Source organism: Bombyx mandarina, chromosome 05, assembly GCF_030267445.1.
Source record: "Bombyx mandarina strain Sakado chromosome 05, ASM3026744v2".
Taxonomy (NCBI): domain Eukaryota; kingdom Metazoa; phylum Arthropoda; class Insecta; order Lepidoptera; family Bombycidae; genus Bombyx; species Bombyx mandarina.
The window spans coordinates 1,514,555-1,541,533 of record NC_143212.1 but is presented as its reverse complement, the minus strand read 5'-3'; the positions used below and the strand labels follow the sequence as shown (position 1 = coordinate 1,541,533).

At 36.6% G+C, this 26,979-nt stretch overlaps 1 protein-coding gene and 1 non-coding gene across 3 annotated transcripts in view; both read right to left on the bottom strand.

Annotated features, from left to right (window-relative positions):
* Positions 1–917: 917 nt before the first annotated feature.
* The window catches only part of ken (zinc finger and BTB domain-containing ken and barbie protein), a 40,070-nt gene continuing 14,008 nt past the window's right edge, over positions 918–26,979 (bottom strand). For both annotated transcript variants that reach the window (XM_028181161.2, XM_028181160.2), the window contains exons 2-5: positions 3,992–4,174; positions 3,508–3,628; positions 2,843–3,310; positions 918–2,760 (exon numbers count right to left, since the gene is read on the bottom strand). In XM_028181161.2, the coding sequence (XP_028036962.1) occupies positions 1,831–2,760; positions 2,843–3,310; positions 3,508–3,628; positions 3,992–4,167 (1,695 nt within the window). In that variant the 5' untranslated portion in view covers positions 4,168–4,174 and the 3' untranslated portion in view covers positions 918–1,830. The remainder of the gene's footprint in view (positions 2,761–2,842; positions 3,311–3,507; positions 3,629–3,991; positions 4,175–26,979) is intronic.
* Positions 18,336–18,454, bottom strand: LOC114248083 (U4 spliceosomal RNA). Its single transcript, XR_003624929.2, has one exon. It is a non-coding gene; the product is annotated as a U4 spliceosomal RNA (small nuclear RNA).

Below are 26,979 nucleotides of genomic sequence, written 5' to 3'. Positions count from 1 at the left end.
TTCAGCTTACAAACTAATAATATATTTACAATATTTAAAAGGAAGTCAAGATTTGGAAAGCGCGACGGAAGACCTTGTTCTCGACACGCTCACCTACAGATATAAACAGATACTATCACATAGGAGTTCTATTCGCGAAATCACAATTCCTATAATTAAATTGTTCCCCAATCACGCCAATAGCGACGTTACAAATTAAAAAAAAAAAAAACGAAAAACAAACAAAAAAATCAGGTAAAACGATAGGTAACGATCGAAGACTTCATTAAAGCGACGATTTTTTTTTTTAATATTCTAAGTTTTGAACAACTCGTTGGTAACTTTAGTTTAAATTCAATTACGTTAACTAAACGGCAATAATTGCATTGATTCAACAATAAACAAATGAAAACAAAAAAAATATATGTTACGTAATAATGCGTGATTACGAAACTGAGTATTACAAGAATATCTAGATTTGTTCACCAATTCATAAGAAAGGGGATATAATAATTTACTGGATTTGAAAAGAAACGATGCATCTTATTGTTTTGGCATCAAATTAGAAGTAATATTCATAAAATAAGCCTTAAGAAATAATTACAAAAGAAATCATCCAGCGATCACTACGGTAATAGTACAAAATAACTGGCCACAGTAATGAGTTCGATAAAAAAAAAACATTACATATCTTCGAAAAGATACAACACGAAAAGTAAGTCTAAATAGTATTAAAGGTTGGCGTATTAAAAGTCATAATTACGCCGTAAGTTTCTTAAAAAACACTAAAAGTAGTAAATTAATCAAAAAATAAGAAGATATCGAAGCGCAAAATAGTTGAATGTGGAATCGAAATTGCTACGTACGTTAATAATTAAAAACTATGGAAATGAGATTATTTAAAAAAAATCGGTACACATTTAGTTAAACAAATCAAAATCATTTCAGGTCCCTTTAATTTCTCTTAATTGTACACCAAACATCCTCAAGGCTTTACAAATCTTTGGTGCTCATTCACATCGCAATTAATCGGCACAAACCCATGAAGGAATTCTATAAGATAATCTATTACGAACACATTTTTCTCTCTACTTTAGAAATTACATATATATTCATAGAACCTACGATTGAGATTGTGTAATGTCTTTAAAAAGCTGCGAAACACGGAGTCAGTTTTTATTGGAACCGGAGCATTAAATTTTGTAAAAAAATCATAATATTATCTTGTGAAATCATGCAGAATGTACAATGTGAATATAACTGTATGCCATAGGATCTTGCTATAAATTCAAAGTTCCAATTCTGACTAGAGTTATCGACTATATTCTTTTAGAAAAGTCAAAAGTATAGTCAATAATTGAACCGATGACATCACTGCTTTCATCACGATTATGATTTAACTTAGGAGGTAGTTCATGTGACGTCATTGCACTAAGCACGCAAACTTCGCAACTTTCCTCTGACAAATTTGTTTATTTTCTATGCTTAAAGAATTAATGTGTCGGTGGCTTTTACAATAATATTTATCCTAATGCAAATACGTGTCTCAAAATAAATACTATCTTGGAAGGTGTTGGTCCCGAAATTATAATTTTTAAACAAATTATAACAATTTGGACCCATTCGGCAAACAAAATGAGTTTTACATACATAAACATCAACAATTCATCCGCGGTAATTTCTTACGAATGTTTCAAAACGCGAATCGCTCTGCGATATCACGCCTTACTTAAACTAAGAACTTAAACGTTAACCTTCTTAACCACATATCACAATTGAACTCTCGAATGCTCGAGAATAATATTTTCAAAGTCCAAAATTACGCACAAACAGGCGTCAGGTAGCTAGCCGTCATTCGTGCAAATTTTTGCTGAGAAGCAAACTATTATGTGGTCCCGACAAATGTCTGATGAGCTCCGGTAAGGCTTCAAAGGTAAGTTGACAGAAACAACAGTTAAACCGTCCGGGCGTGTTAGTTCTCCCATCGTTTTCACTTGACGATATCACGTTACGATGTACCGAACACAAATGTTTCAGTAAGTGTGCCTTTTGTTTGAACATAGCAACGCAGAGACGACAAGCGAACGGTTTCTCTCCGGTGTGTACACGTAGATGGGTTTTGAGATTCCAAGACATGCCGAATTGTTTCCCGCAATATTCACAACGATATTCTCTTACTGGTGCCTGTTTACTTGATCCTTGGTCGTGCTCCGTCGCTGGTGCTTCATCGCCTCCCATTTGTGGTTGACAGAGCCATGGTCCCCACGATCCGGCGCTGGGCGGTCTATACTTTAACGCTTCTTCGTGAGTGGCTGTTGGGGGTGTTAGGCTTCGATCTGGTAAATATGGAGGTGCTGATGCGCTTAGTGAATGTAATGCTCCTAGACGACTAGCCGCCACAGCCGCAGCCGTAGCCGGTACTTGAGTATACCGTAGGTGAGCCATTTCTTCTAAGTAGCTTGGTGGAAATGAAACAAACGGGGGATTTTGCGAAGGTGAATTATGGAAGCCGGGTCTTCTTTTCCGATGTGGTGTGACTACATAATTTTCTGGAGACGTCTGTACCAATGACATAAGATCTTGATCGGGCGGTTTAAGGTGTGCGTAATCTTCTAATTTAACAGTACGTAAATCCAATTCGGGTGGTTCCAAATAATGTGATTTTCTTTTTGCTCTCTCAATCCCCCGACCTATCCGATCATTCAGCAACTGCCGCCTGTAAACCGTTTCTTGTGGTTGATCGTCTTGACTTGATGAAGTTGATCTCCGGCGAGATATATTCTGAAAATGAAGGAATAGTTTTAGTGATCGAACGCTAAAGTTAAGGCAGAATTTATTAGCCAGTGTTTACTAAAACATTTACCTTTGCTGCTACTGTTTCTACATCTACGTCTTGTGAGTCGTCATGTTCACTGCCTGTGTTTACTGAATTTCGTGCGAGAGATAGATTGACAGGATTAGAGGAACTCCGCCGCCGTGCCGTCAATCTGCCACATTCTTTGTTTTCTCCGTCTTCATCTTCCCTTTCATCATTACTGCTAGTTGACATACTTTCTTTTTTTATACTTAGCGATTCTGCGTCTCCTTTGTCTTTGTCTTTACTGTAACCTGCGCTCGGTGTGACCCGTTCACTTTCTGAATGTGACGATCCAGACGGCGCATCGTGTTTACTGCTTTCATTGCTGTTTATATCTGTTTTGAGGTTTTTTGCTTTTCTTTCACACGACCTATTCCTTTCTTCGGCTTGCTGACGTTCTTTCGTTGATTTCCACACGTCCGATTTAATTTCTAATAATTCGAACAGCTCTTGCATATCATCTATTTCGCCGGACTGAAATGAATATTCACAAGTTAATATCACAGTTCAAAAATAATATTCAACAATTACGAAACATAATTCGTATCTTTTTATTCATGTTTGAATAATGATGTACAGCAAATTACATTCTCAGCATTATTAAAACTTGTTTCAAATTTTATACCTCTAATTAGATTTCTTATTACATAAACAGAGTATTTTTTATGTACCTCGATGTAAGCTTGGCCGCTGTAGAGAAAAACAAGTAGGTGCCTCATGAGAGTGCTGTTGATGCCCGACATGTGAATCGTGACCGGATTCTCGACTGATGGTGTATCGTCGAGGATTTTCCTGTAACAAATTTACACGTTAGTTACTTTGATACATACAATGTAATTAATGTTTTTGAAGTGAAACTTCTAATGCGACTTCTAACAAGGTTGCGTTAAACGTTTAACGCTACCACGGAGGGGGTATGAAAGAGATATATTATATAAATGTTGAAGATGTCGCATCTCTTATACACAGCATTCCCTATTACAAGAGCAATTTGATATAAGGATGAAAAATGAAGAAAACCACAATACTACACATCGAAAAAGAAGGTTCACTTCATTCACGTGCACCGAGCTACACGCGCACTTTTTTAAGTACTTGTGAATTTAATGTTCGTGAAGTTGATGTTTAAATGAAATATTAAATTGCCCGAATTACCTGATGAGAGGACTAGCAGCGGCCATGACGATTCTGTGCGCCGCGAGGGGCACGGCGTCGTCGCAGACCAGCACCAGGTCGGAGTACCTGGCGCCGCGCCACGCCGCGCCCACCTCGTTCAGGATGCAGGCGTGGTGCTTGCCGTACGTCAAGGTCAGCAGGCCCTCGCCCATCATTCCAGCACTGAAATAAATGAAAGGAGATGTTACACAACAATTTTTTGAAAGTACGGCAGAATGTATCGTCCCGACAATTTTTTTATTTGCAAATTTTAAAAATTCGCGTCATGTCCAGACGACTTCAAGTCTGTCAAGTGGCACGTACGAATTCAATCGGACTTCTTACAAATTTTTATTTTATTGCATTTGTAGGCAGACGAGCATACGGCCCGCCTGATGGTGAGTGTTTACTGTCGCCCATGGACTTCAGCAATGCCAAGGGTAGAGCCAAGCCACTGCCTACCGTAAAAATCTTCGGTGGCGTCGCGATGGTGACGAAGTCGTTAATAAAAAAGAACGATCAATTGTTTAGAACGAGAAAATATTTTTTTTCAATTTCAAGCAAGAAAGGTGTTATGACGTGCGAAACAAACGTATCCTGCGGAGTAGGTACCTAAATTGCACCAGACCGTGGGAGAAGATCGATGTGAGTGTGCCACTTGCTTAACTGGCGTGTTTTGAATGTAGTATATTATAAGAACAAAAATTGTTCTCTCCCTTATGTGCTGATCGTACAATATATACAACAAATATAAATATATAGCACGCGTTGGTGCTATCATTCTACTGCAAAGCAGTCCTGCTTTCCCACGTCAATGTTATGATGTTTGTAAGCTTCGGTAACCATTTACAACAGGCTCAAGGCCTGTCGTTCACTCACTGTGCAAAAAAAAGAGAAAATATACTACGACTAAATGTCGTAACTGGTGGTAGGACCTCTTGTGAGTCCGCGCGGATGGGTACCACCACCTTGCCTATTTCTGCCGTGAAGCAGTAATGCGTTTCGGTTTGAAGGATAGGGCAGCCGTTGTAACTATACTTGAGACCATAGAACTTATATCTCAAGGTGGGTGGCGCATTTGCGTGATGTCTATTGGCTCCAGTAACTACTTAACACCAGGTGGGCTGTGAGCTCGTCCACTCATCTAAGCAATAAATAAAAAATACATTTTCATGAGGTCGTTGACCAAGTCTCGTATTATTTACTTATGAAGGTATTTTATCTAAATTCTAAAAATATATTTAAAACATATTTAGTTCTTTTTAATATCGGTAGCCATGTGAAGCTTGCCAAATATTTACTACATTTATTACCCAATCGTGTATTAATCACAATATGTGTCTGGTATTATATTAACACACAAATGGTTTTTCGGTTACGAAATTTTTGAATGAAGAATGATCTAAAAATGTGTGTCTTGTGTCGTGTGAATTATAGTTTAAATTTGTTACTGGAAAATAATTATTTATCCATTACAAAATCCAATTATTTCATACGTGATACGTGCTTCTCTCAGAAATGTTATCTAATTGGCAGACGGGTACAATTTGTTCGTAGTTTCGTGTTCAGAAGTGATTTTCGCAACACGTTAACAAGTGAAATCAAAATTAAACTTTTTTTTTTTTTTTTTTTTATTGCTTAGATGGGTGGACGAGCTCACAGCCCACCTGGTGTTAAGTGGTTACTGGAGCCCATAGACATCCACAACGTAAATGCGCCACCCACCTTGAGATACAAGTTCTAAAGTTTCCCGTATAGTTACAACGGCTGCCCCACCCTTCAAACCGAAACGCATTACTGCTTCACGGCAGAAATAGGCAGGGTGGTGGTACCCACCCGCGCGGACTCACAAGAGGTCCTACCACCAGTAATTACGCAAATTATAATTTTGCGGGTTTCATTTTTATTACACGATGTTATTCCTTCACCGTGGAAGTCAATCGTGAACATTTGTTGAGTACGTATTTCATTAGAAAAATTGGTACCCGCCTGCGGGATTCGAACGCCGGTGCATCGCTCATCACGAATGCACCGGACGTCTTATCCGTTAGGCCACGACGACTTCAAAACTGAGGCTCTTCATCAAGTTTTCGGTTCATTACACTTGTTCTGTGCCCGTTAAAAAAAAACGACGGTGTAAAAGAAGACAAGGTTGGAACCAGCCAACTGTACGATAACGTTACTATAACATAACTATTACTAGAATAGATATCCGAGATAACGTTGAAAATGCTACTAAAGCGACACAATACCTATTATCCAATTCTAGTTTCTCAATCAAATCAAAAAGGTTAACAGGCGAGGAGAATATAAATGAACTGAAGTGCACATAAGTTGATGCGTTCTTGGACAGCCAAATGAAGACAGAAGTCCTAATGCAAGTGCTAGAAAGCTTATTGCAACACAGCCTTGGCCCCATAAAGCATCGCAACGTGTTATTAACGTTTTGATGGAAGCGGGATCGTTTAAAAGACGATCAACGACGCTTCTTTGCATTGTTTGGCAAGAGCGAGGTCAAAGGCAATGGAACCGCGCTCATTGTTGTCGACTACTGTGCTATTGTTGCACCGTTTCGCTCAAAAGTCACATTTAATTGCGTAGCTACATAGAAGTGCAACAAGGGACAAGAACGATCTACCTACCGATCGCACGGAATGTTCGCACACACGAAGATCACAATCGCGAACAAAGTCACGATTTTGTAATTGCGGTTTCAATTGTTGTTTTAAATTATTTGGACACACGTGAATTCATAATTTTCGTTATAATCTTAATGCATTTCATGTTGTTGTACATACCTACATGTTTTTGTTGAGTATGAATCTATACGCTTCTGAAGTTTCATGGTCAATCGAAGAGGCGTTCTTATTCATAGACATTGAACACAAAAACTTGTTAGCGTCTACGTAATTAACTTTTACACTTTATGCTAATGAAGTTGTGGATAAAAAATTTGAAGACTTACTTAACGAAGACCGTATATTTCCTTGAGTTTTGAGTGAACGAGAATCGTGAAGCTATTAATAGTAATCGCACGGACATTTAAAGCAATAGAAACTACTGAAATTAAAATAAAATTGTTTTTTTGTTTTTGTGATTACGAAGATAACGCGGAGAAGAACGTGACGTTGAATTTTTCTTGGTCAATGAATGTGGGTTGATTCCGTTTTAATAAGACTAATTGAAGGTCATATAATTAATTACACCGAACGTTAGACGTATATAGAGAACAATAAAAAATAATAGTTTCGTTAGCAATAGACAAATATTCGGTCCGGCCCACAGAATTTGTGCCTTAAAATGTGGAACGAATCGAGTGAAGGTTGCGTGCGTTTGTAAAAGTAACAAATTATGGAGTAGAGATGTTTGAATATATTACAGACGATCGAAGGTAACTCGGATACACATGTGATTGGAAATATCGTGTTATTGACACAACTTGTTAAATTATTTTATGAGTGTATATTATACATGATATGTTGAACAGTATGTTAATTAGATATATGAAAATTTAGAGATTTTTTAAAAATAACTTCGTTTTAAAATTCCCGACAATTACGAATTATTAGGTTTCTTAATTTGAAGTACTTCTATGAATGTTGACATATAACGTCTTATAAATCAACGACCACCGGCTACACGCACGAAAAAGTGTCACGTTCCGCCTGAGCGTGAGCGTGCAAGCGAGAGCGCAGAACAAGCGATAGAGAGGCACGATCCGCCCAAGCGTTGGCTTGTGACCTAATTATCTCTCTTCTCGCGTGACGTTAGAGCTAGCAATTCGAATAGTTCTGCTACTGAAGTTATCACGTAAAACTATGGTTCGTAAACAGACTTTACAGACAACCAATTATTATTTTTTGTCGACTTTGAGAATGATAAGTCTGAACAATCTCTTAGTTTTATTAGCCAGATCGACCTTTGAACGCTAGGACAAGGGTTCGGCTTGTGTCGTTAATCGCGACAGGCGTTCAGACAAGCCGTTTCAGGTAAATCTCGTGGTCATCGATGCGCGTCAGACTCGCTTTTGTCCATGTGAAGCGACTCGTAACGTTGCAGTTCCAATGCTCTACGCGAAATCCAAAGCAAGGCATTCATTTGCTTTTGCATACACGCTACGAATACGTTTGTGACTTGTTGCCGAGCGCTTATTTTTTAATCGCTTAAGTGAAAGAGCTTGAAAGTCGTCGTGGCCTAAAGGATAAGACGTCCAGTGCATTCGTGTGTAGCGATGCGCCGGTGTTCGAATCCCGCAGGCGGGTACCAATTATTCTAATGAAATACGTACTTAACAAATGTTCACGATTGACTTCCACGGTGAAGGAATAACGTCATGTAATAAAAATCAAACCCGCAAAATTACAATTTGCATAATTACTGGTGGTAGTACCTCTTGTGAGTCTGCACGGGTAGGTTTGTACCCTGCCTGCCTGTTTCTGTCGTGAAAAAGTAATGCGTTTCAGTTTGAAGGGTGGGGCAGCCGTTGTAACTATACTGAGACCTTAGAACTTATATCTCAAGGTTGCTGGCGCAATTACGTTGTTGATGTCTATGGGCTCCAGTAACCACTTAACACCAGGTGGGCTGTGAGCTCGTTCACCCATTTAAGCAATAAAGAAAAAAATTAAAATGAGACATGAATTCTGAGTCTCAGTTCTGTAGCGTAAACGGCTGTCCTACCCTTCAAACCGGAACGCATTACTGCATCGCGGCAGTAAAAGATGGGGTAGGTAACAAGCAGACTTACAAGTTACCCAATGACCGGTACCTGTGAGATCACACAACTCGTAGTTACGAGAATGTTTTCGATATTCCGAAAATCTCAATATGATGGCAACGTCAGGTGTGATACTTATTTGCATATACATAGGTGTGAATATTGTACATTGTTGATGACGTGATCGATGAGTGAGTAAGTACCTGAATACCACGTTTGACAAAACAATAAAAAAAAGAGTAAATAACTTTTTATAAGTCCTTGTTTTCTGAGCGACTCATTTTTGGATTATACCTACCATAGATAATAAATACACTTAATAGGTATATAAGAGATTATACTGTTGGTAATACTGCTAACACCTTCGTGGACTTTTAGTATGTTTTAGATTCTTAAATGTTGGTATACACTCGATGACAAATTATTTTACTACTCGCATTTGTTTAAAAAACTGTTTTTATAAACGACTTAATTCACTGAGCATTAGAGGAAATGGCTAGTGTTTTATTATATAAAAATATGAGTCATGTTTTGTGATAGCTGCGACCGTAAAATTTATGCATATGATCATGTTCATTTTTATTGTTATTGTCTTTTGTTTTAAAAGCCTTTTCTAATTTATTAATTTTATAAATTCAATTTTATGTTATATTTTTTTAATTCGACATGTATAAATGTACCTACAATACAGATTTATAAGTTCAAATCCATACTTAATATAATAAATGTGAAATTCTGTTTGTTTGTGTTTAGCTTTAAAGAAACGCGGGCGAAGCCGCGGTTAACAACTAGTATGAAAACAAATCTATTCTTGCTTTATTTTTCTTGCCGAAAACTTTTATTTTATATTAATAGCCGTGTAATTTATAATTTTTAGATTTATGCTATTTATATCTATAAGTATTTGCTGTATTACTATGTTTGGAAGGTATGTTACTATCTCGGTGTGCAATTAAATTAAATATGTACTCTATTCTAATATATAGCTTTTCTATGATTGAGGAATTACGGTTAGCCCCGAGGCCTTTTCAGACTCACCAGGACACGTGGGCTAGCAAGGGCTCAGCCAGGAAGGATGGGATTTACTAACAGCTGCCCGAGCGCCTCCAAAGGAGACCTAGCAACTCAAGAGCAACTGCTTCGTGAATGAATTTACTACCGGATCGGAATCGCGACCCGCTGAGAAGATACGGCGAGAAACTCAGCGTGTTGTTGTTTAGGTTAACTTGCACGAGTACTGTTACCGGCCTAAGCTTGTTTCTAATGTTAGAGCTGAACCCGTCTAATGTAAGGGTTATTGGGTATAGGGTATTATGATTAAACAGTGGGTAGAGACTAATTATTAATATGAAAACAAAACGTGAAAAGAGTATTTTGCTAAACTACATTCGGTCATGTAATTTTTCTTAACTTTTACATTACGAAAAGCATATTAGTACCTAAAGTGCTGATGGTGAAAAAAAAACAATGTTTTTGTCACGAAATCTTTGTAGTGTCACCTAGCGTTAACATGTGAAATGTCTGTGGAAATTGCGTGGTACTGCTTTTATAAGACTAGTTCGTCAACGAATCCAGAGATGGCGCCACAAGATAAAATCTAAGTTTCAATGTAATGTAGTAAAGATATTACTTTTTATACGACCTTTTGTCAGACGCGACCTTCTTTAAAACATTTACTTTCACTTACTTTTCAGTGAATATAGTGCCGGAAATAAATGATATTTGCCTTTTACTTTTCAAATGGGTCGTTTGAAGGCAACTTAGTTTCGTTCTATGAAATAAAAGTAGGTATTTTTAATGAAAATTAAATTCATTTTATAGCTATATTATTCGCTTAATAACATTGCTTGTCCGAGGAAGGAAATATTGTTTAACAAAAACATTTGCAACTAATAATATAATATTTTTATAGGCATTCAAAATATTAATTTTCGCGAATGCTGGCATAAAATTCTAAATGTAGTGGTGGGGTTAACGGAAATAGCATCATAATCTGAAAGCAACAAATTCTGTTTTTGAATTATCATTAATATATTATGTATGTAACACGAACCATACTATGTAAGCTTGTACTAGCCCTAGGATGAGTTAATACTAGAGCTGGCTAGATTCTAGTTTAAATTCCCGCCATAATTTTCTGTCAATTCTTAGCGGAAACTTTGATGTTGGGTTTTTTATTTTTCATTATGTACAAAAGTGGAATAATTAAGGTTTTTTTTTTCTTTTTTTTAATTAACTGTGTGGGCGAAAGGACCAGTATTTCTGGACATAATTTTTCGGGTACTACCAAAGAGTGCATTTAAAATCAAATAATCGCCATTTGTCTGACACAAAACGGTTACTTTTAATGGCATTCGAATGCAAACAAAACTGTCCTTTTACGAATGGAATGTGCGCGCTGGAGACATAAGTGACTTTTAAATAATTTGAAAATATTCTCGTGGGTGTTGTCGTAAAAGGTGACTGAGGGTTTCAGCCGAAAATTTGTAGCAGTATATTTATTTAACACACAAGCGTGTCTACTGCGAACCTAATTACTGACGGTAAGGCGAACTGTGACTCCGCATGGATAAGCATCACTATCCTTTGCGTTGATACCGGAAAGTACCTTATTCTTAGTTTCACCTTAAAGAATAAGATAGCTGTTCTATAACACAATTGAGACATCGACCTCATGTCTCAAAATGGTTGGCGGAGGTCATATGGTGATGTCTATTGTGTTCGATGACAACTTCAAATGTAATCTAGCAGTAGAATGAAAAATGAAAAAATGTTTAATGAAAATGGTTTAATGTGAATGAGTGAATTTTGAAATACTAATGTCCAATTACATTTTCCGTTTCTTGATATTTCTGCTTGATCCTCACTCACCTGGAGGATTCAGTGAATACGAGCGTGAGAATATCGCATCGGATCATGTTATTATTATGCGCGAACAAATCGTACGATTATCGCTTTCCAGTTCTTTCCACTTTGACAGATCCAAGCGATAGTCAAAGAAAACATGAGGAGGTTAGGCAAGAATATTCTTTCCCGAAATATCGTTCGAAATCGTTTGAATCGAAATATCGATCGTTGCATTATCATCATAGTCGGTTACTGTTGGCAGAGCAGTCGTAGTCATGTGGAGTCCTTGTCTATTAAAGCCTTGACAGCTGTTCTCCATAATTTGCGAACGGAGGCTTGGCGCACGCAATCGTTAAGTAGGTTTATATAAAGAATTTCACTTGATCAGTCCAACGCATGTGGCTTCGTTCACGAGATCGTTTACCATCCTAGCCTGAACAACAAATTGTTTTTGATCGTTGCATTACTCGAATTATTTAAAATACTTGTAAGGTATCGGATCTAGATTGACACGGCTCGTATGTGTTTCGAAAAATCGTGTTCGGGACCATCGATCGTTTCTCCTCTCTGCTCATGTCCGACTCGTAATAAATATTCAGTTTTCTTTAGTCTACTGGCCATAAAATTAAAGTCACGAAAAGCCTGCAGATTTTTACTGTCCAATGTAGAAATTACGCCCAAAATCCGCCACTTGCGACGAAGTGCTTAACGAGTAAATTAACCCATAGACACAGCCCACTGAGGTTCTCGCCGGATTTTTTCAGTGGGTTGCGTTTTCGATCCGGTGGTAGATTCTGCGGAGCACTGCCCTTGCTAGGCTTGAGCCCCGTGAGCTCACCTACACTTTAGGGTGAAGCTGAAATAGCTTGTCAAGGCTATCAGGGAAAAAAAAAGCACAAAGTTAGTGGACTAATAAAACGTTAATTACGTTTCTATATTACTCGTAGTTGTTTAAGTTGATTAAACGTAGTTTCTTGATTGTGCTGCGATTATCGATATTATTGATATGTATATGCTGATCACTTTGTGTTCACGGGCGGTTTGAAACTTAATGAAACGAGAAGGCCGGCTTCAAGTCGTATATAAGTTATTGTGTCTGCAATTAATATACAAGTGCGTTATTTTTCTTGGACATTTATAGATCGAAGAATGTTTTTACTGATTCGGTGTAGGAGTCGTCAACGCCCCTGACTGTTGCGCCCAGGGTCGTGGGTTCGATTCCCGCATCGGGCAAACATTTGTGTGACGAACAGATTTTTTTGCTCTTTATTTGGGTTTTTATTACCTATTTATCAAGTATGTTTGTTAGTCTCTGTTACCCATAACTCAAGTATCCTAATTTGGGCTGGATGACCGTGCGTGACTTGTTCTTATTTCTTTATTTTTTATTCTTATACGGGTATTATTAAATCGCGTTTTTTTATTGCTTTGATGGGTGGACGATCTCACAGCCCATCTAGTGTTAAGTGGTTACTGGAGCCCATAGACATCTACAACGTCAATGCGCCACCCACCTTGAGATATAAATTCTAAGGTCTCAGTATAGTTACTTTATAAAGATATTGTTAAAGCTAATTGTGTGTAATTCGTTAACGGAGAATGTCTACCAAACGATCCACAAAGAACCACGTTAATAGATGATAGACAAATAAAAAATTATATAATGGCACGAAACCGAAGACTAAATATTTATCCTAGAGCAATAAGTCGCAAAAAATCAATACATTTGATTGCGTTAAGTTTACAATGGTTTTTTTTTCTTAACTCTTAATTAGGCAATATTATTAACACGCTTCTATTGACTCGGTATGTACATACATTCGTTGGTATGCAACGTAATTTTTTGATTAATTTTTGTACTTTTCACCGACTTAAAGACATTCGATTAACTTGAAAGCATACATATCAAATACCGATGACAATACAATAATTTAATAATTTCGCTCTATTGTTCTGGGTGCTTAGTGCGAGTTTTTTACTTTTCGATCTAAGTTTGTCACTAGGGGCGCTGGTCCAAGCAAACAAATTTGAGTTAACCTTTACGCGATCGAGAAGTTAAAAAAAACATAGAACATTAGAGTGAAGTTATTAAATTATTATATTGTTATCGGTACTTTATACGTGAAAATTTTCAAGTTTTGGTAGCTTGGTTTGGTTCGGTTTGCTATTAAAACGCGTTTTTTTTTTAAGTTTTTAAACTAAATTTATTTTATCTCCAATACATTATAAGTTGAATGAATATTATATAGATAGTACAAAGCCTCAATCACAGTGCTCCTGAAGAAAATCCAAATTGTTTTGAAGTTTTTTTTTTGTTTGTTGGATGTGATTTTTTGTTTGATATAAGTTCTAAGATCTCAAGTATAGTTACAACCGCTGCCTCACCCTTCAAACCGAAACGCATTACTGCTTCACGGCAGAAATAGGCAGGGTGGTGGTGGTACCTACCCGCGTGGACTCACAAGAGGTCCTACCACCAGTGAGGTACGGAACCTCGATATTGTAGAAGTATTTATTACTCGCACTTGAACGTTTCATTATGCATATAAAGCAGAAGTCTTATTCGAAGCTCTGTATATTACACGGAACAGCCTTCCATCTGCACCGATCATATTTTGAGGTGGCATTAATTACGAGATATCCTATTAACAACTACACAAACGGTTTTTTGGCGGGAACGCGAGGAGCGAAGTTATGTGAATTATTCTATTTTGTCTATTTAGTGTTTTTTCAGGTTTAAATGTAGGGTAACGGTAGCTTATTAACTGTTTAGTATCTGTGAAAGTGCACAAATGTGTTAAAATGAAACAAAGCCGCTGGACGTAGCTTCTCGGGATCTTACAAAAAGTTTACTGTAAAAGTCTCAGTAAATAACCACCATTTTACTGATATTATATTTCATCCCATATTACCTCATCTCATTTCATTTCATATAATTTCATGCCATGTTTCAAATTAATCAACTTCATTTCATTTACTCCATGTTATCATTTTTCATAAAAAAGAGTGTGGATTAGGCTGTGTGATATGATACTTTTGCCTTTTTAATTAAAGAAATAGAGCTACTACTAGACAAACGTCATTAAATTTGTCAAAAATTGTACCTACTAAAACTTGGGTCATCAGAATTAACGGAATGACGTACAATAAATTTATAATAATATTCCTTTATGACATCAGTGAGCATCCCTGCCTAACATATCTAATAAAAATGTTCTATATACGGCACATGGTAATTTGTCGAAAAAGAAGACGGCGCATGTCTTGGAAATCAGATATTAACGTAGATAACGTAATAATATTCGCTCTTTGTTTATTGGTGTCAGATTTTTTCTTTTGAATTTGAAACTTGGCTAGTGTTAAATGATTCGAAGATATTATTTATGTTCACGAGCGCTTACAGACATATTGACATTAGGTGGACGTTCATATACCAACGGTCACTACCTACTTCTTTTATTGTACTCTATAATTTAATAGTTAATAAAGTAATCTCATTTTCACTAACGAAATCAACAGAGAAATGTTACAATTCTTTTAAATCGACTAAAGTTCAAATATAATCGATTCTAAATTTTTAATTTCGCCGGAAATAATAGTGCACAATCTGTGTTTTTACGAAATGTTTCAACCGTTGTTTGGCAACCCTACAAAGTATAGTCTGGGGAGCACTGAAGCGTAATATTGAGAAAAAGTCAAACGGGGAAAGTTGACAAATAAATTAAAAGTGACGAAAGTATATTTAGCTAATTATTTACGGTTGCCAATTGAAATTTTATCTTTTTATTTCAAAAATTTCTTAGTTTTTGGAATTTCGAAATATTCAAAACGGACAGGCGACCCGGTCAAAATAGCTGGTAAGGGCTAGAGATGCGAAAGGCAAGAGACCGAAAAGAATGAAGAGCATATGAAGAGACCCTACACTCAGCATTGGGTGCACACAGGTTGAAGAAGAGATTTATTTCGATTTTGTACTGGTGTACAATAAAGCATACTCTACTCGCAAATTCCTAACTTTCGATATATTAATCTACCATTACAGTATAGCCTTCAGAATGGCAGAGCGAATTAATAATGTGGTTTTCAGTGAGGTATCGAGACAAGCTTGGGCTAAAGTGTGTTAGTTTCACTCAAATCGGTTATAATATGTACAAATAAAATTATTTATGTTAATGTGTCAATCTGAAAGCGCGCACGAAATCGCTGGCACACGTTCGTCAACAAAATACTTAAAATGAATATATTTGAAATAAATTAGGTACCTACATTGTATTCTTCGATTTTTGCGAGTTGTAGACATAATTTTACTTTTACGGTTTAATCCCCCTTTTTTTATTTTCAATATACTACTTCGCACGTTTCGGATACATTCGCATTGAATGTCTACTGTAAAGCTTTAACTCTGCAACGTACCAACACTTGATTCTAGTATAAAATTAACCCACAGAAAACCCACTAAGTTTCTCGCCGGATCTTCTCAGTGGGTCGCGATTCCGATCGGGTGGTAGATTCTGCGAAGCACTGCTCTTGCTAGGGTCGGTGTTAGCAACACCTCCCGTTTGAGCCCCGAGCTCACCTACACGCTAGGGTAACGCTGATATAGCTCTCAAGGCTATCAGCATAGGTAGGGAAAAACGTTACCCGTAAACTTACAACTGCTTCATTACCTGACGACACAAGTCAAATAATATTTGTGCAGCTGTCTTTTCTTACACCATTATGTTATTGAAACGATTTTGGATTACAACTCATAATTAGTTTTGGTGATATTGCGTGTGTAACGTAGAATAGTGAGATAGCGTTATGTTTTACGAAGACATCGATAAAGAATTTACGTGCCAATCTTGTGTACAAAGCAAACATTATTTTCCTCGTTTTACGTGTACACAATTGTTGGACGATTAAATGAATAAGTTTAAAATGGGCTTGAACTCTTTAGAAATAATATATATAGTATATACATATATACGCTCTCGCGGCCGATCACCCACAAGGTGGACAGACTTGGTTAAGTTATCTACGAACTGTTCCCTTACTGAGTGTACACGTACCGCCACAAATAGAGAAAGATGGAGAAGTCTCTCAAAAGCCGCAACCAAATATTAAGACTTACGTAACCACGACCACTCCGCCAGGAGTGAACGACTAAGAAGAAGAAGAAGAATACATATATATTTGATGTTGTTTGTATTTGAATCCGTTTTATTGTTTAGCGTTGCGTCCAAGTACATATTATATCGGTTACGTTTTAGAATTTCATTAATTACTACTCGAACAAAAGTATATTTTATTTAAATCTAAAATTTCATTATTTATAATGTGTTTAATCAATGTTAATAGATTTCGAACGAGTGTGCTGTTTCTAGTTTTTTTTTTAATGTTCGTATTCCTTACTGCTTTTAATTTCTTTGGATTGTAAGATGTTAATATTTATTTGAAGTATCCCTAATCGGTTTTGCTCTTACATATTAAGATTTAGTTCGACGTCGTCCTAGAGACCCCGTTGTTCAGAGTAGCAGATAATTCCCGTCGACTACATGCTCTGTGTGTGATGTGAAGTTCTACGATCTATTCGCAATACTGTAATGATCTGCTTAATTAAATTGTCCGGCTGCATTTTAACGCTAATTGTTCAGTTGTCGAGAATTGACGACATCAATTGTTTACGATCTATGACTAGAGAATAAAAGTGAACACATTAATCACGGCGTATGATTTAGTAAGAATAATAATTGAACTAGCGGCCCGCTCCGGCTCCGCTCGGGGCTTTAACAAAAATTTCAACGATATTTGACGTTGTTTTATTTTTTTAAATAAAAGAACACTTATTGCGGCATAACTATAATAGTTAGACATATGCTGCCGCGACACTTTTTGTGAATAATAATGTGTTCTACAAAGTCGTAGGGCACGCAATGTAAGGAATATTTTAGGTAATTTTTTTACACCTTGGGTTACGTTATTAGAGTTTTAGTAAGGATCCCTAATTTTTATCAAAAAAGATTATATCCTATGTCACTCGGGAATAGTGTAGCTTCCAAATAGTGAAAGAATTTTTCAAATCGGTTCAGTAGTTTCGGAGCCTATTCAATACAAACAAACAAACAAACAAATCTTTCCTCTTTATAATATTAGTATAGACACATGTATCATACGATTAGAATAATTTTAAAATAAGGAAGAGTTTCGAGTTACGATATTGGGAAGTCGTAATAATAATGCCGGTAGTATGCGGCTTCAATGACAAACGTGCTCACAAAGGTAGCTAGCAACAGGCCGGACCCCTTTGTGAGCTTCTAACAGCCGCGCCGCGACAGAAAGCGATAGTGATGAAGTCGATAGTTGTCGAACAGGAAACCGCGAGGCGCGTGTGGCGTGCTACACGCCGCAACCGCTTTGTGTTCCGACCTTCAGAGCTGCTTGGTGCCAGCTAACTGTGCTCGCTCACACTATATACAACAATTACGTAACATCAGCTCCGACAACAAATGGCGGTCCATTCATGAGAGCGATTCAACCTTCGCTGGCCCATCGCTCCACCTCGTCGTGTCCAATTCTCCGAACTTGTTTCGCTTCCTCATTGTTTCGACGCGAACTTTGACCCGTTGTTGATACGAAATTTGTTCAGTGCTAGCTGATTATAGACGAATTTCGATTATTTTCATCTGCGTTTTAATATTTAAAAAAAACAACAACAAGGAAACGTCCAAGTAAGTTTAATCTGCGTCCCGAGTCAAACGAGATCATTGCCATTATGATAATTCGAGTGATAATTTTCATTTAAGAACTTAATGTTTCACCAATTTCATGAGTGTGTGTCTTTTAGTAAAGTTTTCAACTAGCTATAATCGCATCTCTGATAAACCCTATTGGTTACGATATTGCCTCTGCGCAAAGTTTTGTGTGTGAATCTCTTAGGTTTTCTTATTGAATTTTACTAAAACAAATAATAAAGACTGTGTTACAGTCGTTCAGGTGCACAAAATGATTGATTTATTACGAAGCCAAGTATTCGCTAGACAGACAAAGATTCATTAGATTCATCACACACAGTCTTGGTCTTTCAATAAGAGAATTGTATTAATTTTATCGTTTGACTGAACGACAACTAATCATATTACCGTTGTTGGCAACTCTCTGATGTATTTATTTATAAATGCCATCTTACCCTTGTACGAGAGAGTCTTGGGCCGAAAGCGCGAATGAGTTTTACCTTCGATGATGCTAAAATAGTTCCACTCTCACCTTGCGTTTGATTGACGATCGATCCCTTGTGCCAGATACTTGTTAACTGTTACTGTAAACAGTTTTAATGTACACACAGAGTGATAATGCTAACGTCAGCCGTTTAGGTACTTGATTTTGCAATCGCGGGATTTGACGATTGGGCTGGAGATCTTGTACCCGACGCGGCTGTCTTCTCTACAGGTATCGGCGGTTCCGCGGGCTTGCTTGTGTATTTTCGCAACAGTTTCGGAAACAAAACGGTCCCTCCTCGTATCCCTATCCTTATGACTGATGTAAATAAAATACGTAGCTTATGCGTGAGCCAGTTTTACTCTTAGATCTTAGTTTAGACATATAGGTAAATAACATCGCCTGAACTTGGCAGGCTATTGAATTGTAACGCTAATTATAGAAAATAAAGTTGATTCTATTCGATTTCGTGTTCGACATTTTGCCATCACCGCGGCAGTTCGGTGACTGCTTATAAAGAACGTGTCTAAGAAAAGGTTGGATTTGATCGTCGGCAGTCATTTGAATATCTCGATTGTGATTACAGAAAATTATGATGAATTAAATCGTCCATATACAGGCGTTCTCACGCCGCGAAATTATTTGACCTTCACATTGTCGGCGCTGTGTTGAAAACTAAACATAAGTCGCTTGTTAGTAAATTAATAGTTATAAGTTGCGTCCCATTGTCTGTGATCGGCGCAGCGCTGTTTTTCACCGACAGTCATCTTTAAAAGTCAGCAGCAAGATTCTGCGCTTGTATTCATTGTTTGATTAATATCTATTAGCGCCAATCTCTTCCGTTTACTCGACTGTTCTCAGCAAACGATCCGAGGTGAACCAGACATGACCAAGGTCCGTTTTGAAATAGGATGGCACTTGACCTTCGGGATGAAAGTCAACAGTATTGCGCAACGTATCGACGCGCCTCCGACAACTATGCTAATAGCCAGAGTCACAGAGAGACACATATTCGGATCTGATCATGACCCACATCCGTTTTCAAGGATTTCTTATATTTGGAAGGCGATGATTTCAAAACCGTCAGAATGTTTAAGGCGCGTTTTGTTAGCGCGTAGACGAAACGCGTAAATAAATTGTAGGTACATATGAATGAAAATATATTTTTTTGTACCTTTCGACCCATTATATCAGGCTTAAAAGGTACGTGAACCATTTTAACAATGTTTACAGTGAAGCCGCAGTGGAAAAGCATTAGTAATATTGGCCAAATTAAAAATGTGAGTCACGAAATTAATCATAAATGACGTCGTTTCACATTTCTAGCTAGTTACTGTTTAAGTAATTTTTTTTTTTCAAAAGTTTCGTCTAGATTTCGCCTAGTAACTTTTCTTGTTAAGTAGCAGTAGTGTGCGTTTGGGGAGACACGTGTCGGCGTTTGTTTATGTGTGTAAGGTGCGTGTGTGCGTGGGTGCGCACACAGCCCTGCGCTGTGAGTGTGTGAGTGCGTGGCGCGGAGGAGGGGAGTGGAGGAGGGGCGCGGAGAAGTAGCGCCAGCGAACGGCCCGCGGTTTTGTAACAGCGTTTTATTTCAAGGTCACTCGATCAGTTTTTAGAAAGTTACTTCATTCGTGTCTTAGGTAAAACTCGAATTTGCATCGGCACAACAACATAAAAACAATTGTATTATTGTCAATGTGGTGGCATTTACGTTCATAAGTTACAATAAACGAATTATCACGTAAACTTCCCGGTTCCAATCTGATTTGTTGTTATGAGAAGAATTCGTTCTGCGCCTAAGTTAGTATTGTCGTTAATAATTGTTTTGCATATAAATTAATGTTTACACAGCCGTCCATAAAAATAATTGTTGTTATGTATGAGGAACCAACGTAATTAATCTATATCAATAAAAATAATTCATATATTAACAAATCGAGTTCGTTTTTATCAACGTTCATCTTATAACTAAAGTTTTTAGAAACGATCGACTCATTATGTAATGCGTTTTAAAAAAGTTAAAACTTCATAACATTTCGCAACAACGTAACCCCGATAAACCAACGAAAATGAGTTCCTCGTAAAAGCTGAATATTTCTTATTTCGTCTAACCGCTCGCTTCCATATAAGACTGATCATCAGTTTGAAGCCGAAATGAGTAAACGGGACGAGCCTAACGTGAACCACAATTTTCTCCGCGACCGTTAGCCGGCGGGGCTCTCTTAAGCTTTGTCTCAATGCAGTTGACTGCCATTTCACGTAGTTGCATAACAAGCAGCGCTAAATTTTGCTGACAGAGAAAGTATGCGAAAGGCTTTATATAACGTTGCCGACGTAACTTGTAGCCAACAACAGGGTTTTGATTTCCTTACTTTTACAGCCAACGCGGTTACGTGATTATTTTCGGAGTAATTTTGGATTGAGACATCTCTGTCCGAGTCAAATTTTAGCGTTGGATAACTAATCGATCATTGGAGTAAGCACCTTAATGATAAGTATGTTTTTTTTTACCGGAACCCGTAGACCTCATAACGTGAGGTTGGAGCTTCGTATTTTATGAATACTCTACTTTTGTATATTTTCCCGCGCTCTCGTGTCAGTGCGGTTTTCTTTGTGCATTACTGGAAGAGAAGCGAGGAGTAAAGTTCGCCTTTATGAACGCTGTTTTGTAACGTAAAATTTGTACTGCTATCAAAAACATGCATTGTGTAATCAACAATAGAGTTTAATTTTTACTGTATGACGTTAAATCGTAACATACCTATGTCAGAATGGTGTGCCCATTTTTGCCGCGTTTAAGCTTAACTCGGTCTAATATTTACGTTTCACGCATTATCTCCCGAATAAATAAATCCACGTTGTGTTGGTTCAGAAATTGGTTAAAGTGTCGTTTGTATTTCTGATCGAATAAAAATATCTAATTGTTCTCATATACCTGTCGAACGGAGTCTCACTCATTAGATAGCGAACGCTTCATTTTATGGCAACTTATACTACAGTGCTAGCATATACCATATCAATAAGTAGGTAGTGAGTATACATATAAATATGATAGTCAGTAGTTTATATAATATAATAATCAGTAAGTAAAATAATAGAAATAGTTAAGGGTAAATAAGATTTGAAATTTGGTAGATAACGTAAATACGAAATTTGATTAGTAGAATTCAACACGCACATTCTAAATTCGAATTACGTTTTTTTGTCTTCATTCATCGAAAAGTAAATTTCTCAAACATGAACTTAATTTTCTCAAAATATAAGACTTTTAGAAACAAAGTGAAATTATGTTTGGTGTTTAGAAATAAGATTAATGTGTGTGTCCATGAAATACTACAACTTATTTGTATTAAATTTTGTTTTAAAATTTCTAAAACACTGACGGAAATTAAGGTTCTGGTCTAAAATGTCTTTTTTTCATAAAAACATAAAATATAGCTTAACACTTGAGCAAATAAATACGTTATGTCATAAAATCTATTTTTACCGCAGTCATGCGTTTTTTAAATATTACCACTTCCTTATCAAAAATCATATTGTATAGATGCATTCTTATAATTTCTAGTAAACAGAGTCGACGTTTGATAAACAAGTCGGAATCCCGGTGATATTCGTATGAATCACAGCTTACATTATGTGTCATTTAAAATTTGGACAGTACCTACCTGATATTTTTCTCAACGAGTAAGTTAGCAAGACTTCCGAGAAAATTCAGTTTACTTTTATATTTCACCTACTTTAAATCTAGGAAGTTATCAATTCACTATTCATTTATAAGATAATGTTCTTATGATAATTTATGAATGCAGTTAGGAAGTGAACTTAAAATATGTGTTAAGTTACGTGATTTGTGTGTCGTTAGTGATTCTCTTTCTTTTTGCTAGAGAATGTGAATTTTGATTATGTATATTTTTAAACTATTTAGCATGCAACTGTGTGACTTAGTTGCAGTCATTCCAAATAAATTTATGCATTCTAGACTGTCAAGAAGATAGGAGGAAAATGTACGTTTTATCTCCATTATTTCCTGAACGATTCTGTGAGATCGATGACTTGAATTCGTTTTGGTATGAATTCAAATGGGAAAAGTTGGTATTTCGAGGATAGACCACGAGGGGACCATGAGATGCCTATGTATGAGTACAAACTGTTCCTTTTTCCCGCGATAGGTAGTGTCAGCGAAGGGACGGGGGAAAGTGGAGGGACACATAACTTTCACTTCATCGCACTCTGTCTAATACTGATATTAAAGTTCAATTTTAATAATACAATCCTTAAGTAAAATACTGCTAAATGCATTCTTTCTTTCTTGACTTACGTGTGACGTATTAACACGCGAGTCAAGAAAGGATACAAAATTGCATTTTAATAATTCACAACCGCATTCGGTTTATTGAACAGTGACGTCATCATAGGACTACCCGATAATTAGCTCGAATTCAAAATGATGCTTAAAAATTATTGGTTGTTTGAAAATTGTGAACATACTAGACAACAAGTGCGATTTTTGATTTATGTTTTCAACACTTCAGTTCAGTTTACTTTAGTAATGTTATTTTATATGAACAGAGTTTGAAAATGTTCAGACTGAGAAATGAAACACTTCACTATCACTTATTAAACATTAGTAATAAGTCAATTGAAATGAACACAAGATAAATAGTATCTTAAAAATCGCATAAGATAATTTCAGATATTATAGATTTTTTTACTTAAAAATAATTTGAAACACCATCGATAATAAGCTTTAAAAAGAAACTAATACTTAATGTTTTATCTTTGTTTACATTCTACTTAATTCAAACGAGCTTCACTTCATTTGCAAAATTTATACAAATCGATACGTAAATAATATGCGTTGTATAATACTAATAAATTAAATGATCAGTGTAGTAGAAAGCATAAATATAATTAATTCCATAGCTGTTTTTGATATTTTTAGTCACGGAATTTCTGCAAAAGCAAGTCCCGAGACCACACGGGTTGATTCAACAATCCTAACTGTACCGGAAGTCAAGACAGATAGAAGCGTTTTAGTGTGAAGGGTGAAATAATCATTATTTAAATATGCTGGGGTACTTTTACCACAATTTGCATTATTTCTTGCAATTTCTTTATATACCTTGTCCCTGATTTCCTAATATTTGTAGTTTATTGTTGATTCGCGCGATGTAATTAGAAAACAAATGGATCTCAGACTTTAACCACAATCGTTTCATACACTGACAGTAATCTTACAGCTAATGTGTTTACTGCATTAATATGTAGTTCATTCGTTATTTTATTTCAAAAACTTTCAATCTTTTTGTGTGGCCGAAATTTGGGTTACGCGGCGCCGCTCATTTTTTCGATACTTTATCAAACTTTCTAAATTAAAACTTGCGTAAAATACAGAAGGGTCATGAGATCATAATGCAATCTCCGCTCTGTGTCCCAATTTCGGAGTTATCAGCGTGTCGCGCTCGTCAGCTGTCATATACTCTGGCTTCGATAGTGTTTACCACTGTGTTAGAATTATATCACGACTTATACATATGTGTACCACGTTAGACAATCGGTGAATCTTAAACGATGTTTATATGGTATAGTACTGCTCGGATACATGTATCAATTTATTTTTTTGGTTGTATTTAAGATACCTGACCAAAATATATCAAATAATTATGTCTATATTATGTATTAATGTCTCTGCTTTTTTTGATTGTTTTTTGAATGTAAATTGTGTTTTGGTGTGCAATAAAGTGTGTTCTGTCTCTCTCTCTCTTTCTCTCTCTCTATCTATCGTTTTCTAATTTCAGGATTTTCCAAATTTTCTTTCCCTATTACGAACGCTTAAATACAAAAACTGCAATCAACCCAATCCTTTCTCAAGTTATGTGATGTCAACTAACAGCATTATATTTTCTTTTTTTTTCAAGTAGTACCCTGAATTTAGAATAAATAAATGAAAAAGTTCTAAGCCCGATACGAGAAAGAAATTTTGGCTTAATTAAAATATAAAAAATATGGAAGTACATTTGTTCTGGTTTCCTTTTTATCTAACAAACAAAGGGGTTTATAACAAAGAGGTCGGCATTATCTAATTGTACTAGAGTTATTAAAGAGACATTAAAATGTATTTTTCTACCATAAATGTTTACATTTACGTATAAAAGAATACATTATTGACACATAGCATAGCTCGGAAAAATAGATATGTATTAGATGTGTGTAATGTTTATGAATAATGTCAGTAAATAAAGTTAAGAACAATAACGTATTTGATTCACAAAGAGGAAACAGATAGATGCTTTATCTATTTGCATAAAATAACCCTGTCGACTATTATTAATTGACCTCTTTCGTTGTATAATTATTGTACGATTTTTATGGGATTCACATTAAAATAAGGTTGTTTTTGTTACACTGGATGGATGAACAGCGGTCCACTTGGTGTTAGGTGGTTACCAGAGCTCTTAGACATAGCAAATGCCATGGTGTAAGCCGCATCTTGAGACATGAAGTAGAAATCTAAAGCCAGAACGTTTGATGAAGCATCAACGTGATGAAGAATCCAATGCCTATCACTGGTGGTAGGGCCTCTTATGAGTCCGCAGGCGTAGGTACCACCACCCCGCCTATTTCTGCCGTGAAGCAGTAATGCGTTTCGGTTTGAAGTGTGGGGTAGCCGTTGTAACTATATTGAGACCTAAGAACTTATATCTCAAGTTGGGTGGCGCATTTACGTTGTAGATTTCTATGGGCTCCAGTAACCACTTAACATCAGGTGAACTGTGAGCTCGTCCACCCACCTAAGCAATAAAAAATAAAAAAAATACCAATTGATTTCGATATTTTAAAATAAATTCTAAATGAAAATATTATTCGTTGATATACGAGTATGTACATAAAGAATTTATTAAACATTTTCCTTAGTGACGTTCTATCGAGATCAAAAACAATACGATTCAGTTTGTATTTAAAAATGCGATTTAACAAATTGCGCATTTGCTAAATTTGACGATGAGGCAATTTCTGTTTCGTATTTCTCATGAATTTGTATATATATAGTATCAGTTATTTGATTATTAATTATTTGATTGGCAAACGACCGGATGATTAGCCAATGATGTCTTATCACTAGTAAATTTGATGAGGGAATGCGTGGACACGCATCAACGCTACCTGTGCGAGTATTTTTTATTTTTATTGCATAGATGTGTGGACGATCTCTCAGCCCACCTGGTGTTAAGTGGTAACTAGATCCCATAGACATCTACAGCGTAAATTCGCCACCCACCTTGATATATAAGTTCTAAGGTCTCAAGTATAGTTACAACGGCTGCCCCACCCTTCAAACCGAAACGCATTACTGCTTCACGGCAGAAATAGGCAGGGCGGTGGTACCTACCCGCGCGGACTCACAAGAGGTCCTACTAGGTGGCAGAATTATCTGTATAGTACCTTTTCGCGAAAGAGATTGTGTACGGGAGCGTGATGTTGGGTTTGTCTTACACTGATTCATCGTCTTATCGGAATAGCAGATCAATATCTTTTGCGGAGAACTAATATTTTGTCCGATCGCAGAAAAATGACACTTATTTCATAATTTAAAAAATAATCATTTGACACAAGCGAAACCGCGGGTATGGCTTGTAAAATAGAACGTTTCGTTGACGATAGTATTATTTGCCTTGTTTTTAGAATTCAATTTTTTTTTAATATAGCCACTTGTAGAGTTATTTATTATTGTGTGTGTGTGTCAAACGATTTCCCAAGGAAATTCCTAACTATAACTTTTATGTCTGTCGAATATTTAAAATAAAATAAGTACATATATCGTTTTAATTTTATTAGTCTTTCACCGAAAAGGGGCCTCTTGAATCATTCTTCGACAAGTCAAGCCGCAGTGACTCAGTCCGAACGAATGCCTCATTGTGATCGACTTTCTACGTCACTAAGGAAATCTGTGCGTCTTTTGTATATTACTCGATTGTTTTAATTGGTGTAATTTCCTCAACAGGACTGTAAAGTAGTCACATATTTAAATTCTCGATATACCAATGTACTATATACCTAACGTGATCATACGTCCCGATTTTTTTATTGAGGAGATGAGTGGACGAGCTCATAGCCTACCTGGTGTTAAGTGGTTACCGGAACCCATAGACAACTACAACGTAAGTGCGCCACCCACCTTGAGGTATAAGTTCTAAGGTCTCAAGTATAGTTCCAACGGCTGCCCCAC